General features: G+C 34.3%; 3 protein-coding genes across 7 annotated transcripts; 2 read left to right on the forward strand and 1 right to left on the reverse strand.

The window, feature by feature from the left end:
• The first annotated feature begins 738 nt into the window (after positions 1-738).
• Positions 739-7,628, forward strand: LOC106710708 (carnitine O-acetyltransferase). Of its 3 annotated transcripts, XM_045679666.1 has the most exons (14): positions 739-763; positions 987-1,064; positions 1,880-1,909; positions 1,995-2,240; positions 2,329-2,540; positions 2,654-2,804; positions 3,247-3,421; positions 3,694-3,881; positions 4,350-4,450; positions 5,078-5,197; positions 5,317-5,439; positions 6,032-6,230; positions 6,303-6,440; positions 7,242-7,626. In XM_045679666.1, exons 2-14 carry the CDS (start codon positions 1,020-1,022, stop codon positions 7,458-7,460), a joined length of 1,947 nt encoding a protein of 648 aa, XP_045535622.1. In that variant the 5' UTR covers positions 739-763; positions 987-1,019; the 3' UTR covers positions 7,461-7,626. The 3 variants fall into 3 exon arrangements, with proteins under 3 accessions (XP_045535622.1, XP_014358339.2, XP_014358341.2); XM_014502853.2 differs by lacking the exon at positions 739-763 and having other exon boundaries at positions 833-1,064; XM_014502855.2 differs by lacking the exons at positions 739-763; positions 987-1,064 and adding an exon at positions 1,142-1,191 and having other exon boundaries at positions 7,242-7,628.
• Positions 7,629-10,458: 2,830 nt separating this feature from the next.
• LOC106710731 (ras-related protein Rab-14) lies at positions 10,459-12,977 on the reverse strand. 3 transcript variants are annotated; one of them, XM_014502889.2, is made up of 5 exons: positions 12,877-12,977; positions 12,444-12,553; positions 11,945-12,125; positions 11,631-11,813; positions 10,459-11,025 (listed from the first exon to the last, which is right to left on the reverse strand). In XM_014502889.2, exons 2-5 carry the CDS (start codon positions 12,547-12,549, stop codon positions 10,854-10,856), a joined length of 642 nt encoding a protein of 213 aa, XP_014358375.1. In that variant the 5' UTR covers positions 12,550-12,553; positions 12,877-12,977; the 3' UTR covers positions 10,459-10,853. The 3 variants fall into 3 exon arrangements, with proteins under 3 accessions (XP_014358375.1, XP_014358374.1, XP_014358373.1); XM_014502888.2 differs by having other exon boundaries at positions 12,845-12,977; XM_014502887.2 differs by having other exon boundaries at positions 12,812-12,977.
• A 1,888-nt stretch (positions 12,978-14,865) lies between these two features.
• On the forward strand, positions 14,866-16,120 carry LOC106710829 (bublin coiled-coil protein). Its single transcript, XM_014503010.2, has 3 exons — positions 14,866-14,957; positions 15,036-15,133; positions 15,639-16,120. Exons 2-3 carry the CDS (start codon positions 15,043-15,045, stop codon positions 15,797-15,799), a joined length of 252 nt encoding a protein of 83 aa, XP_014358496.1. The 5' UTR covers positions 14,866-14,957; positions 15,036-15,042; the 3' UTR covers positions 15,800-16,120.
• The last annotated feature ends 2 nt before the right edge of the window (positions 16,121-16,122 follow it).

Below are 16,122 nucleotides of genomic sequence, written 5' to 3' on the forward strand. Positions count from 1 at the left end.
ATTGTCGACCCCCCTTCTCATCTCTTTCTCTAATCCAATTCCTTCACCAAAGTCTTTTTTGTTCCCACTCAATGTTAACTTCGTCGATAGCTTCTTGTTGTTTTAAAGTTAAAGTATGCTTATAAAGTGTTTTCCTCCCTTTCCAAGAAGTCATTGTCCCAGTAGTCTTTACGAGTCGACAACTTAGACTGTACTGGCATAATGTAGATAACAACGCCAAAACAATCCATGACAGGCCAGTGCTACTGGCTTACTGAGCTGGCATCCTTATGTGACTACCTTACTCTTACTAATACTAATATTAAAAATGCGAAAGTTTAGATGGATGGATGTATGGATGTTTGTTTGAAGTTATCTCCGCTCAGAGGATCTTGATGAATTTTGGCTTATTAAGTTATTTTTTAACTCCACGCGGACGGAGTCGCGATCGTCTAGTATATATATATATATATATATTTTTTCCAGAAGTTCTCCCTTAGCGCCCAATTAACGACTATGAGTGACTATGACGATTTTTGTTTACATATTTTGTTTAGTTTAGATTAGACGTTCAAAGTTCAATTGAAAAAAAAATATATATTCAAAATATTGACCATCATATTATATCGATAAAGTATAATAATCATATAAAGATAAATTATATATGTGTTATCATGTCATTATCATTATCATGTCATTTCTTTCACTAATTCCACTCCTTTAGGTGTATTGGGTATGTTGTGTTCTCGATAAGACATAATATTACGAAAGTTATCAGGTTCCGGTATGTGTTTTAATTGTCCTTAAATCAATTCTTTCATTCCATATATATAACTTGACATGCCCGATGAAATAAATGCTAAATGCCAAAATAACAAGTTTTTAGATAAGCAGTTTGTATGTATGTGTGTTGTTGCAATCGTTTCTCTCACATCGAAATATATAACTGCCTACTTGGCACCTTTCATTTTCGTATCTTGAACCTTTGTATTCATATGATATTATAGATAGTAAAAGTGTTGGCGGTATATCGTGTATAGATGTCTATCAATAGCAGAGTGCAGAAGTCCGACCGAAATCTCGAAGTGAGTGTTTATTTTCAATACTAATATTAAATATAATTATAAACTACTGTTCAGTCATATATTTAAACAATAATCTTATAGAATTCATTATGTATATACCTACTTTATGAATATTAGTTTCACAAACGTAAGTTATTAATATTAGTTTTATATATTATTAACTTTACATTACTTTTTGGACTTTTATCATAAACTCTAGGATACACTATAGTTCAGGTATTTACAGTAATATACATTTTATATTTTTAACACAACTGTCTAACCACAATGTTGTTATGTAGCTCACTATTAATTTGTAAAATATTAAAAATATACATATACATTATATAATACATAAACGTCATTGTTCTAATCATTATATTTATAAGTCTATTTTTCCTTGTACTTTCAGATTCCTCATACTGTTTGTTTCCTTATTGAACAAAACTGTTAAATTTGTATGTTACTGTAAAGATTCATACTACTAGTGAATCCTACAATTTACAAGTAAAAATTAAGATTTAACTAAAAGGTCTAGAAGTTATGTTGACTTTTGTAAATTTACAATCAGTCAAAGAGATGCTTTTTCTTTTTAAATATTGTGTTTAAAAATACAATATAAATTACTTTAAAAATGTGTTTATTTGGAGTACTTAAATATCAAGTAAATGGCAGTAAATGTTTGAAATAAACCAAGATCACATACATTTTAGAACCACCATAACTATAGTTGATAAATCTTAGGATATTCCAAAATTCTTGCTTATACAGTTAAGAAAAATTACAGGTGGTTTGAAAAGATTTTATTTATTTAATTATGTTTCTCTCTCTTTCAGGAAGCAAATATGATTCGCAGCATTAAATTAGTAAGTACAATGAAAACAAAAGCTTTCTCTAATACAATATAAAATTATTTGTTACAAAGCAACACTAAAACTTTTACTTTTACAGTTTGGATACAGGGGTCTCACTCTAGAGCCCTATGCAAGCTCTTTACAATTGATCAGCAACAATGCATCAACTAAAGCAAATCTAAATGTTCAGAACTTACCAAGACTGCCAGTTCCAAAGCTTAATGACACACTTAACAAGTACCTTAAAACTGTTAAACCATTCCTCAGTGATGAAGAATTTGCTAATACAACCAAATTGGTAAAGGAATTTGGGTCTCAGGGAGGTGTTGGCATTAAGTTACAGGTGTGTACTTAGTAGTGTAACTTTTATTAATTAATTAATGATATTATGAACTAAATTATGTCTAAAAATTATATTGGTTAATGTTTAGAGTCTTCTCAAGAAGAGGGCAGAAAAACATGTAAATTGGCTTGAAGAATGGTGGCTAAACACTGCTTATTTAGAATACAGAGACCCAGTTGTTGTGTATTCAAGCCCGGGCTTAGTGTTTCCATTTAGGAAATTCAACAATCAAGATGAACAGCTGCATTATGCCGCCAAAACATTGTTGGCTGCATTGGAGTATAAAGCATTGATAGATGGGTAAGCAATTATAATGGATAATAACTTCTCTATTTACTTATTATTTTTTGTTTTGTTATGTTTATTATTTTATATTGTTTATTTTTTGTTAAAAATTTTATTTCTTATATTAGAGACAAAATCCCAGTAGAAATGATGGGAAAAAGTCCACTTGATATGTCCCAATACAAGAAAATCTTTGGAACATGCAGGATCCCTGGTGAAAAGAGGGATAAATTGTCTTTTAATGATACTAAATATGTTACGGTTATTCATAACAATCATGTAAGTATGACCAACATAATATCAATAAACATTGATTTATTTTGGATTTATAACTTAAAGAGGTGAAGAAAAGATATGAAAGGTATAAAAAAATTAAGAAAAAATGTGATCAAAGGGATTGCTTATGTTGTGGTATATCTGACGATTTTTAGCTGACTTCAAAAAGAAGGAGGTTATCATATTTTAGCTGAACTCAACATGCAATGCCAAATACAAAATAACTCAAAAGTATAAAACAATGCACAGTGCAAGCAAACAGTTAAATTAAAAACGAAGATTTTATTTTTTACATTTTATAAGTTTCAACTCAATACGACCAGTGGTTTCATTATACATTGGGGACGAATATACAAAAAATTATATTTATTTATATAAATTGTTAATAATGAAAAAATCTATTACCTACATTCTTTACACATTATTACTTGTTGAATCCTTACAGATTTTCCATGTTGACCTTTGGGGTAACGATAATAAAAAACTAAGCGAAGATCAAATCGTGCAAGCTTTGAAGAAAGTGATAGAACTTTCTAAGAGTCCGGCTACTGAAGCTATCGGCGTCCTGACATCGGACAATCGTGATAATTGGGCTAAAGCGTATCAGGCTTTGAGCAAAGGTACATTAGGAACAGTCGACGAAGTTTTTTTCCTACCTTTTATTACTTTGGTAAAATATCTATTTGACACTCATAATGAAATTATGAGCGTCTTGTCAATTTTTCATAGTAATATATGCGAAATTAGCTCTTATAGTGACCATTTGCTGTACGATATTCGATCGGATACCTTTGACTGGTTTTATTCTTAACACACGGTCTGAGTTCGTCTATTGAATCTATAGAACAATAAAGATTCAATAGACATATTTAAAAGTGATCGATGGGATCAGACAAGGTGAACAGAGATTCGCTGGGCGACGTGGAGCGCAGCTTGGCGGTGCTGTGTCTGGACGCGGCGTGCGGAGTGTGGAGCGCCGCGGACAAGGACGCGCGCCAGACGCTGGCCGCCGCGCAAACCATACACGGCGGCGGCAGCGCAGCCAACGCTGCCAACCGCTGGTTCGACAAGACTGTACAGGTACCACTCACACTCTACTCACTCACCATTACTATACACAGATCCTACATTTTCGAATGTTTAATTATGCAGCCTTTTAAGTTACTAAAAACAATCATCATCAGTTCACTATACGTCCCCACCGAGGTGCTCGGAGCCTTCCCAAGTTAAGGGTGACTACACCATAGTCAACCACGCTGGCCCAGTGCGGGTTGGTTGACTTCACGTAAATCGAAAAACACATTGATACTTGGCGGGATTCGAACCCAGGACCTGCAGATTGCAACTCAAGTGCTTAACCCCCGAGCCACCGACGCTCTACTAAAAACCATCCGATGGGTATATACTATATTAAAGTAGAAATAGCTAATAGTTATACATGCTTGACAACAAAAAATATGGATTTTCATATTTGCAAGCTATACATAAATGGTTTTATTATTTTTGATTATTACACAATTTCATTATTTAATTGGTTAATATTTTCAGTTCATAGTGGGCGCTGACGGAGTTACAGGCTTGACATACGAGCACTCTCCGGCCGAGGGACAGCCCATAGCTGTTCTCACCGACTTTATTATTAACTATATGTAAGTTTATTCTAGTGTTTTATGAGGTGTTATCTCCATTGCCTCCAACCCCAAGTTTCGGTAACTCTCATTAATACACAGCGACGACGATATTGACCGTGATGTAAAAAATAAGATTAATACGTTCAATGTCACTACAATTTTTACGATGTCTTCTCGTATGCCGTTTAAATTTAGCTGAACTTGTTTGAATTCACTGGCACTGGAAGGAAACTTAGGTAAACTTGCTAGACGACTTTGCGACTCTGAACGTGTTAACATGTGACTATACACGTATAAGTACATCAGGGAAGTTTAGAAGTATAGCACATAAATGACAATAGTGATAGATAAATTAAGAAACAAAAAGATTGACGTGGTATGGCGTATTAGGAGGTAGGAAGAATTGAATATCTTGGTGGTACGCTCAAGAAGAGATGGATGCATTGTGTGATTGGTGACATGATATGACCCCACGTAGGTTGAGATTAGGGGAGGGAGGTATGATGGTATTGTTAATACATTCCCTAAGATACATAGAAAACTTTTAAAAATATGATATTTTACAGAATTTCGGTGTTATAAGTGACCTCAATCATTTTCATGTTTGTATACACTTCAAAATAGTAAACTTTTCCTGTTTTTCAGAGATAAAGGTAGCTCAAGTACTGAATCATCGTCGAGCCCCAAGGACCCTGTAAAATTGAACTTTAACGTGAGCGCGGATGTCGTCGACATGATCAGCACTGCTAAGACTAATGTAGACAAGTATGTTTTGGCTTGAAGTTATTTCATTTACAATTCCATATTTGTACACATATTGCCATATAGATAGGATATTTTTTTTGTACAAGTTGACAGAGTATTTTAATTCGTACTCTTTTCAGACTAGCAGCTGATCTTGAGTTGAATTGCTTCACGTTTGATAAATACGGAAAGAACTTTATCAAGTCACAAAAACTTAGCCCCGACAGCTATCTACAGATGGCTATGCAATATGCGTTTTACAGGTAAGTTAAATATTACGTATATACAAAATTATTATGCTATTCGATTTTGTAAAATATAATTTACAATAGTGAATATAATGAAAATAAAGACGTAAAAAAAATAGACTTCGGGTGGTAGTTAGTGGCAACTATATATTCTGTAATATATATAATATTAGTAACATTAATAGCTTATTAAATTTAGTTGAATTAAATTATTATTTTTGCGCCTCAAAATTGTGTTGTAATGATCTCTGAATATATTTTTGTACGACTATTTTTTGTAAAACATAATGGACAACTGCAATATTATCAGGATGTATAGTCGAATTCATTGAATAGAAATAATAATATTCACACACGGCATTAGAAGACGATATTTATGGATTTGTTTGCAATGTTTTATGATTTAAATCGATGACACGAACATGTCTATTTTTAATAGGTTTGTTTTAATTTCTCATGTACTATGTGTACACACGTGTGTAACGTACATAGTGGAAACGTGTACACACGTGTGTAACGTACATAGTGCAAACGTGTACACACGTGTGTAACGTACATAGTACAAACGTGTACACACGTGTGTAACGTACATAGTGCAAACGTGTAGGCTGCACGCGACGCCGGGCGCGCACTACGAGTCGGCGGCGACGCGCATGTACGTGGGCGGGCGCACGGAGACAATCCGCTCGTGCTCGCCGGAGTCTGTGGAGTTCGCACGCGCTATGCTCGACACCGGCCTCGCGCCACATCTCAAGCTGCTCGCCTTGCGCCAGGCTATCGACGCGCACAAGAACTACACCGTGCAGGTATCATATACCTTAAATACATTGTCTAGCTGCCGGAATCGCAATATTCTAATGCCGCGTATATGTTCACAGGCTCTGCAAGGATTGGGCGTTGATAGGCATCTCCTTGGACTGAAATTGACAGCTCTTGAAAATGGTATCGAGATCCCGAAGCTGTACTCGGACGAAGGTTATCGCCGCAGCGCTCACATGAGGATATCAACTAGCCAGGTGCTTAGTTATCTTAAAATTCGATAACAATTGCTATGTCGCTATTTATCAGAAAACATTGTCATTGCATTTTATTGTATACTAATAACGGTCGTCCTTCATTTCGTCAGCGAGAATTTTAGAAAAGGCGTAGCCAAAATATTCCCGCGGCGACTACCATCCAGTCATAATCGGTCTAGCCGATCCGGATATAACCTGGAACCAACGCAGATTTGCGAACAGACAGACAGAGAAAATTTTTAAACATTGGTTTTCGTTATCAGCAACGCAAATACATCATTAATATTTTCAGATATCTTGGCAATTCCTGGAGACTAGACAAACTAACATTCGATAAGCGGAAAGTCAAAAATCTGTGGAAGTTTCTATATGTCACGTATTTTTCCTATACATTTTGTCCATTCTATTAAGGATAATCGAATGTTACATTGTCGAGATCCGCTTAAGTTCGCGGAATCGCTGCGCAGAATACAATGTTAGGTGTAGCTAGATACAGGGGGAGAGCACTGCGCAGCGCGCACATGACTGACTTGCTAAGATATATGTAAAGACATATATATATGACTGTTTTTTATTTTCTATATTACAGATACTCCCATTCTGTTAATATGTTGAGATTCCTTCTATATTTATAAGTATTGCCGAGTGAAAACTTGCAATTGTTGTCAATTAATTGCAGATATATTGTGGTTTCCATATTTTTAATATGACGTGTGACATTTCTATTTTCTTACAAAAATCATAAGTGTTGTAAAAAGTTGTTTTTGAAAAGATCGATCCATGATATGATTGTGATGGTAGGTGGCGTGCAAATGTGACGGGTTCATGTGTTACGGGCCGCTGGTGGAGGACGGGTACGCGACCTGCTACAACCCGCGCGATGACGACGTCAACTTCGCCACGTCCGCCTTCCGCCGCAACCCCGACACCGGCTGCGGCCCTTACCGCGCCGCCCTCGAGCAGTCGCTGCAAGACATGCACCACCTGCTGCTGCAACAACACGCCAAGTCCAAATTGTAACCGTCTCCAAACTTTACACAACCTTCACAACGCATCCGTCCTCATTACTTGGGGTATGTTAACCAAACAACTTTACTAATTAATCCCCACACTAGGTATTGTATAAAAGGCCTTAATATAATATGTAACATTCGAGTCGTATGTTTCAAATTTATTGATTGATATTTTCAGTACCACGATATGAAATAGTTTATGTAAAAAATAATTTGTTAATATTGTAAGTTAATTTTCTAATTAATTACGTTTTCCTGACTTTGTCTTAAAATGTATGTTGGTTAAAATCTGATAATGGTTTGGGCTTTACAACGGCAGTTTTGGTGGCATTCGACATTATTATGATTAATCTATAAATAAGCATATTTTTTATTTACAGTTTACTTAATGTGATAGTGATATTTCAGGGTATTTTAAAACTAAAATTTTATATGTATGTCTCGACTCTTCGCACTACAAATTTTGAATTCAAACCTTGATGAAAAGGACACTTTTAATATCGCTAGGAATCTAATTCATGAATCACAATAATATAATTTACAATCAAAATTACTTAAAATTTCCACTTCTCGGTTTTTTTTTACTTCAGAATTTGTAATTGCTCCGTGATGTCCGTACGAAGACGAGACCAGGCGCTACTTAATGTATTGTGTATACTATTTTTTATTATGTTCATAAAATATTTAAGAATAAATCGAATTTATAAATACCCATTGTTTATACTGATCAGTTTTACACATTTTTTTTATTTTACTTCAAAAAAAAGGGTAAGTTTTTGATTGGTATGTATCGTTTTATTAGGTACTGTTATGATACTTATGTAGTTATTTTCGTGTTTTTTTTTTGTTCGAAAGCATGTCCTTTACATGATGTAGGCGTTCAATAGGAATGTAGGATACCTCACCCAACTTACTCCACTTTGTTTATCTGCAGATATCGCCCGAGTCATGTGACATCGAAATTTGACACACAATGACATGACAACAGGCTGCTTTAGTTTTGTTGATAGGGTCAAGTTTATAAATAGTTACAGGGTCTAAGGCCCTTTACACAAGGCGGCATAAATCTTCGAAACCCGGCGATTTTAGTTGCTTAGCGTTTTACACAAAATATGCGTTGCCGACATTTTTATCTGTCGCTGTGTGAAAGAATCGTTGCAATTTTCAAGATGACGGAGCAAATCTATCCAGTTGGCATTTAGTCGTTATATTTGTACTGTGACTGAATAGATAACTCGCACTGACGATTCAACATTGCTTGTACGGAGCGAGCACAACACGATTCTCGCCATACAATCATACAATATTAGTTTCGATGATTTACGTTGCCTTGTGTACGAAGGGCCCAAATCTAATACTTAAAATAAATTCAAAATAACGATAGGTCATTATTTATTTATATATTTTTCTCATATAACGCTAATATACGATTAATAAATAATTTCAAATCAAAATGAATAAGTTAGCATCAGACAAATAATTATATTTAATATTATAATATGTATATGCATTTTAACTAATGTACAGCCGACACAGAAACCGAACCCCGATACTTAACTAGTGAAATTATCGAACATGACGAACGACTTTGGTATTCAATTAGTTTACATCAAAACTTTTCTACGAAATAAGTTTTACAATACACGATGCAGCTTCATTCTAACGCTAATTTTATTAATGTATATCTTAACTGTTTAAAAACTACGATTACTTTCCCGACCCAATATAAGATTGATTTAGAAACTGCTCAATGTTACTATAAAAATACTTTTACGCTCCCCGCTTTTAGTTCTACGAGAGAAAAGCCAGATTTACCAATTTCAAGCCGTGATTCACGCAAACGATACTTTAATACTTCATATCAAAAAAGTTCTGATATGTATCTGCGGCATTATAACATAAGATATCTAATTATAATAGAACAAAATATAAATGTGTTCGAACCTTTTAATTAAATGTATTAATACAACGATTGTAACAGTACATTGAGAAGGAGCACGTTAATCCTATATCGTATTATCTAAAATCTTAAAATACCTGTTTCTTTGTTAACCTTAACTTCTTTCAAATTAAGAAATATTTGAAAGTACCAACATAAAAAAGCAGGTGTTATTTGCTTAACCACTTTTATAGAATAAAGATATTCGTGATATTACACACACAATAATATAATTAGAAGCATGATTTTAATAAATTGTATTAATATTAAGTTCAGGAGTTTATACTTTTACCAATAGTCAATACGTCCGCACTAAACTCACATGAAACCTAACAATTTACAAAAATATACATACACCTAACATTGAACATTAAAAAAATACACCCAGCGAATAAAACATTTCAGAAAAACTTAACTAGCAACGTAAGTCCGAATAAGTTTGTTTTCAGACATATCCTTCGTTTCGATCCAATCCGAAATAATATAAACGGAGGAACGCTACATTTGATACATGGCAATTGGCAACCATTTCATTTTTCATATTTATTTTGTGAAAATTTGTAAGATGACATTAAGTGATTTTTAAAGGGTTATGCGGGAAAAAGTATCTTACAAGAAATATTTTGGATGTTTTGGGTTTTGCTCGAAGTGCAGTTTGTCTATTGTTAAAGGTTTGGATTGGAAGCAGGTATATGTGTGGGTATGTAGAATTAGAAGGCTGTAAGACTAGAATCATGGAAAGCCTTGCCATTTACAAGATCCTCTATTATTGTGCGCGCTCGAAGGAAGACTAGGTCGTAAAAAACTATTTAAAAAAAAAGAAAAATTAATTTTCAAGTCCACGTTTATTCTGGTTATCCAAAACGGACCGATTTTGACAGGACTTTTAATGGAAAATAGCTAATGTATGCAGTATTACCTAGGCTTACTAAATTTAAGTCACATCGCTGCGGCAAACTGCTCGCCCCTGCTCACTAACCAGTCGCGGAAACGGCCACCTTATTACAATAACAAAGTTTTTGTTTCGCGAATTTTTATAGATTTTGCAAAATGAAATATTTATTTCTATACGGTCAGAGACAACAGTTAATAGAAAAAGATCCATCGTTGTTAAGAGGTGATCGTTTAGCTATTTCCTGTGAGTTTAATCCATGAGTATTGACAAATTCACGCGTTTTTTATAAAAAAAATTACAATTAATTGTTATATTTAAGTGGAATGTATAAATACAGAAAGAGTAAAATTAGGTTAGAAAATTTAGATGCTGAAGTTTTTTAAATAAAATATTACCAATTTTAGAAAAAATTATACATATAAATAACATGTCAAAAATAAAGTGATGGAAAATAGATAGAGCATTATAATATGTAATGGTGTGTGGTAGTGTGAGGTGGTGTGAGGTGGTGTGAGGTGGTGTGAGGTGGCGTGAGGTGGTGTGAGGTGGCGTGAAGTGAGGTGAGGTTAGCAGGCGCAGTTGTCGCGGTGCGCGGGCGGCGCGGCGAGCGGGCGGCCGGGCGCGGCGGGCTTGTGCTGCACGCCGGACTCCGCCGCGTTCAGATCCAGGCGCCCATCCTGAATGCTCTGATAAATTTTCTTTGCCGTCTCCAGAAATGCTTCTTCTACGTTTTGACCTCTGCAATTTGAAAGCCGTACGTAAATGTTGCGAAAGTACAATCAAGGAAGCAGACGACCTCATTTGTTGTTTGATTGTTAAAATAATGTACAAGATATGACATTAAATGCAGTTTAACAGTGGTAGACTCCAGCAACAACATCTGTTGCACGAATTGGCCAGTTTGCCCGGTGAAATACCACAACCACACAAGATTTGCTTGAAGTGGAAACAATTCCGCGTTTCGTCTGATGAGTGTTGTGCCGAAGTCCTAATTTTGAGCCTTCCCTTCCCTTCTCTTATAAGGAAAGGATGGGAAGGGAACAACTGCATGTTTTTGACATTAATTTGGTGGGTTTAGTATCCATGTCAATCAATCATAGGCCATGTTAACCTTATCCTATAATTTGGCAGTCAGCCAAAAAATAACATTTAATCATAGAACTGTATAAATTACTCAAAATTGATTTTCTTATTTTACATTATTTAAGACAAAGAAAAAAATAAATTTGTTTAAGATATAGAATTTCACTACTTTGTAACATTTTTTGTATTATTAATCAACTACCAACTTAACGCTTTAAAACATAAATATAAAACAAAAAAGGTAAATTACAAATACTTACGTTTTAGCACTGGCTTCTACAAACATAAGACCATTTTCATCTGCAAACTGTTTGGCTTCTTCATATGTAACATCTCTCTGACCATCTAGATCAGACTTATTTCCAATTAAGAATATCACAGTGCTTGGATTTGTCAAGTTACGTGTGTCTGTGAGCCAACTACTCAAATGGTTGTATGTAGACCTAATAAACAAAAAAAAGATTAATAAATGTTATGTTTTCACTTTGCGCCTTTTATAATTTAACCTTTATTTTAATATCATGTGGAAAATATAATTCATGTTAAACATTAAATTAAAATTAATATATTTTACCTTCTCGTAATGTCATAAACCATAAGTGCACCAGCAGCACCTCTATAGTAAGAACGGGTCACCGCTCTGAACCTTTCCTGACCCGCCGTGTCCCAAATTTGAAGCTTAATTTTTTGACCAGCAACTTCAATTATTCTAGTGCCAAATTCCACACCAATAGTATGGGGACAGTCTGCCATAACTGTGAATAAACAAATCATAAATTGCCATGTCATATAAACAACAAACCATAGTTATCAACTATAAACTCAGTGACCGAGAGCATGCATATTTTATATTAATGTGCAAACTATTTTATATGAGTCCTAATTGGAATAAAGAATAATGACATAGTTCATGTAGTACAAAAAATTGCTTAGTGTGTGCCAAAATGTTTACTTTTAGTCATTTATGACTAATTAAGGTATTACAAAGCACCTTGTTATTTGTGATTACTTCTGTTGATTTAAAAAAAGTGAGACTTTCGTATATTTTTAATTAAGCCACTATCTACACTTACACTTTTTTTCTGTGAATTGATGTAATAAACACGATTTTCCAACTCCCATATCACCAATAATGATATATTTAAAAATGTATGAGTAATTGTACGGCCCCGATGTCATTTTGCTGAAATGTAGAGATGTTATTTTTACAAAACAAAGGAAAAAAGATCTAACTTAACTTCTTAATAACATGTACAAAGTGAGTCACAGTTCAAAATATCGACCACCAGACTAGAAATCCAATATGCAATGATGTCCAAACAAATTACATGGTCGCAATATCATTGTTATAAAAATTTATAATAAATCATTTATAATAGTTCTACTAGAATCAAATATAAAATCACTTTATTACTCTCACTAAGTTAGAAATCGATCTCACATTTTAAAATTATGCCAAATATAAGTGAATCACCGTTTTATATAGAAATAACTAAATAATTTTACTTGATGGGCCGTAACAACTTAAACAGTAAAATGTAAATTTATACTATAAAGATATGAACAGATATTATAAATCTAAATATTGGTTTTCACCACGTAATAGATTCTTTCACAGATAATAATTAATTACAAAAACAAAATGTCAAAGTCAAAATGTGCGATCAAATGTGAGGTCATGAAAATAGGTATAGTCAAAGAGTATGTACCCAAGTGGTCGGCCATTATTGTCTTGGAAGGGCCGAAATTGTGTTAATAATACATCAAAATACACAGTCAAAGTAAAGTTTAAAATAAATTAACTTTCACAAATTCAAATTTAATGTTTGGCAAAAATAATTAAAAATGAATTTTGTGTATCAATCCGTAAAATGGACGGACCATCTGTATGGTTTCTCCTATTATTCGACAAAACAAATCGCAATAACTGTTAACTGCGCCTCTTTTACCTGCTCTTACCAGCCCATAAATAAATGGTGTGAGAAGTGTTTTTCTGGATGAAGTTGCTGACAGTTAATTCAATCTCTATTATAAGTTCAAATCCTCACACGATACCAACCGCTACCATCAGGGTCAAAATGGTTAAATTCAAAAAGGCACAAAATACCATGGTTTTAACCTGTCATGAATAGAGGTTAGTCGAGTCTCGTGATGCTCAGTACCTCAGCGCAGCAGCACAGTGTTACCAATATAGGCGGTTTTTCACCAATTAGGCTACTCGGTTCAGATGTTTATTATAATGTAAGGTTTTAAAAGAAATTAATGTAGCCGCTTGCATTAATTTGTCAAAATAACAAAGCGACCGATGCCCAATGACGTCTGCAATTGCAGATGCGTTGAGAGAAAAGGGGAGGACGCACAGAAAGAGAGTATTTCCCCTACGTTTATGTCCCCTCCTCCGCAAATCTACTTCCCTTTCCCATAATTTCCTTATGAGAAAAGGGTGGAAAGAGAACGTGGACTAGAATTAGGCCTCCGGCACGTACACTGATCAGACGAAAAGCGGAATTACTTCACGTCTGTCTTCCTAAGGTCGTGGTATTTCACGGGTCGATTCAGTTCATTCGTGCACCCAACAAATATAGTTGTTACGGGATCTGCCACTGTTAAGCAGATATTCTCGCTCTACAATAAGCTATGAAAAATAGCGATAATAATGCTCAAAGTTGTTGGCAGCACAGCTGCACTACAGGCGGTCACAGTGTGATTTAGTAGAATTCATGGAGGTTCAAACACAGCTAACTTCGCCGACATTTCTGTCATCGCCAGTCGCGCGCAAACTGTTTCTCAAGGTCGTTTTAAGAAAATTTGCTGCAATTTTCAAGTTGGTGGAGCAAATCTATACAGTTTACACGTAGTCGCTATACCAGTATACTGACCGAATATATGACTCGCACTGACGATTCAACGTTGCGTGTACGGAGCGAGCACGCGCAACACGATTCTCATATTCTCTCGCAATATTAGTTTCGATGATTTACGTTGACTTGTGTACGAAGGGTCTAATAGGTACTTGTTAAGAAATATAATATCCATTTTTGTCATACGGTAGGCGATCAAATGCTATATAATACTATATATATATACTTAATATATTTTTTTTAATCAAATAAAAACAGTACCACTCAAAAATACTAAAACTTAGATTTACAGCACAAAATGTATACTGTAAAGTAATAAATGTTCGAAAACATACATCTTATTTAACTTATTGTCCTACACTGCAAGTAGAACTACAGGTGCAAAAAGTATGTAACTACTTCGTAGTACAGGTATGTACAGGTGCAGCAACATGTCTTTTGAAGACTATAATTAATTTGACAAAGAAGGATAATATATAAACGTAACCAAACAATAAATAAACTAAGTCTTAAATTGATTTTTTTACAAATAACGGCCTAAACGATTAGCAGAATTTCAGAATTACTAACAAAAACCAATAGCAGATTTGAGACGTGGGGCTGGCAGAATGACCGATTTAAATCTAGTCTGGCCACACTGTACAGCACTGACAAGTGACAGGTAGAAATATATCGTCAAGTCAATAAATAAATTATTTACACCAAAACTCAATAAAACTGATAACGGTACTGCTTAAATAGTATATGTGAATAAATTTGGGATTCGAAATCAATTTTAAATTCATCAAATTCAAATTGTTGCAGCGTAAAAATGGCTGGAAACGATGATAACAAGCCTGAAAATAACGAAACTGGAAGTGATGGAAATGCAAGCTTTGAAAGTAATGAAAATATTCGTGAAGGTGATTATTACTTTTGATTTTTAAAGGTTCCTATGTATTAAATAATATTCCTTGCTAGGATTAGGTTGTGGAAACGGGCGGTCGAGACATATTTCGCAAGATTAAGGCAAAATAAAAATGGTGGCGTTGGGTTCAAGGAGCGACGGAAGGGTTTGAGAATGCTTCTTACAATTTTGATAGAACTAGATCTTTGTAAATCAGCTCTGAACGGACTCAAGGGTTCAAGCATAGTCTTGAACCGGGTTGTGCCTCAACATCTAACTTGGCAGCTTACAACTCAACATAGTCATAACTCTGCAGGTTTAAATGAAATACAAATTGAGCTGAGCTGCAGGCCGGTTCACTGATCTGCTTCACACACTAAAAGTGAGCTGATCTGCAGATATCAATTTGAGTTACTAAAGAGAACAGTAATATGTTGCCACCAACCAGCATTCAAATGTTGTCATGAATTATCTTTACAAATTGTACAAACATAATCATCCATAAAGCAATTTTATTTCAGAGTATGAATTTTTGGATTCTAAACTTGACGAATTAAATTCAGCACTGGACTTTTTAGAGCAGAAGAATGATGATATACATAAGAAGCTCAAAGAACTTTTACAATCCAATATTGATATACGCCAACAATTGAAGGATGCAAATTCAACAAATGAGAGCTAACTTATAAATAAAGAATATTAAATCCTTTTCCTCACTAGTATTTCATATTATGGTGGCGGTGTTTGCTTTCCTTGTTAGTCTCTTTCATTATGCTCTATATCTTTGTCTGAGATTAGGCAGTTGTCCATGTTTTCAATTTAATATTTGCTTAAAATATCACCTTTGTAATTAGGTTTGGTAATTCTAAATAAAATGCTTACATGGATAGTTAAGACTTTTAAAATGTAAAAATTAAAAGCTAATATATGTTTTGATTAATTTATTATAACTAGAACTTTTGTTTAGACACAAACATAACACAAATGTTGATACATTTGAGAATT

Source organism: Papilio machaon, chromosome 1 (genome assembly GCF_912999745.1).
Source record: "Papilio machaon chromosome 1, ilPapMach1.1, whole genome shotgun sequence".
Lineage (NCBI taxonomy): Eukaryota > Metazoa > Arthropoda > Insecta > Lepidoptera > Papilionidae > Papilio > Papilio machaon.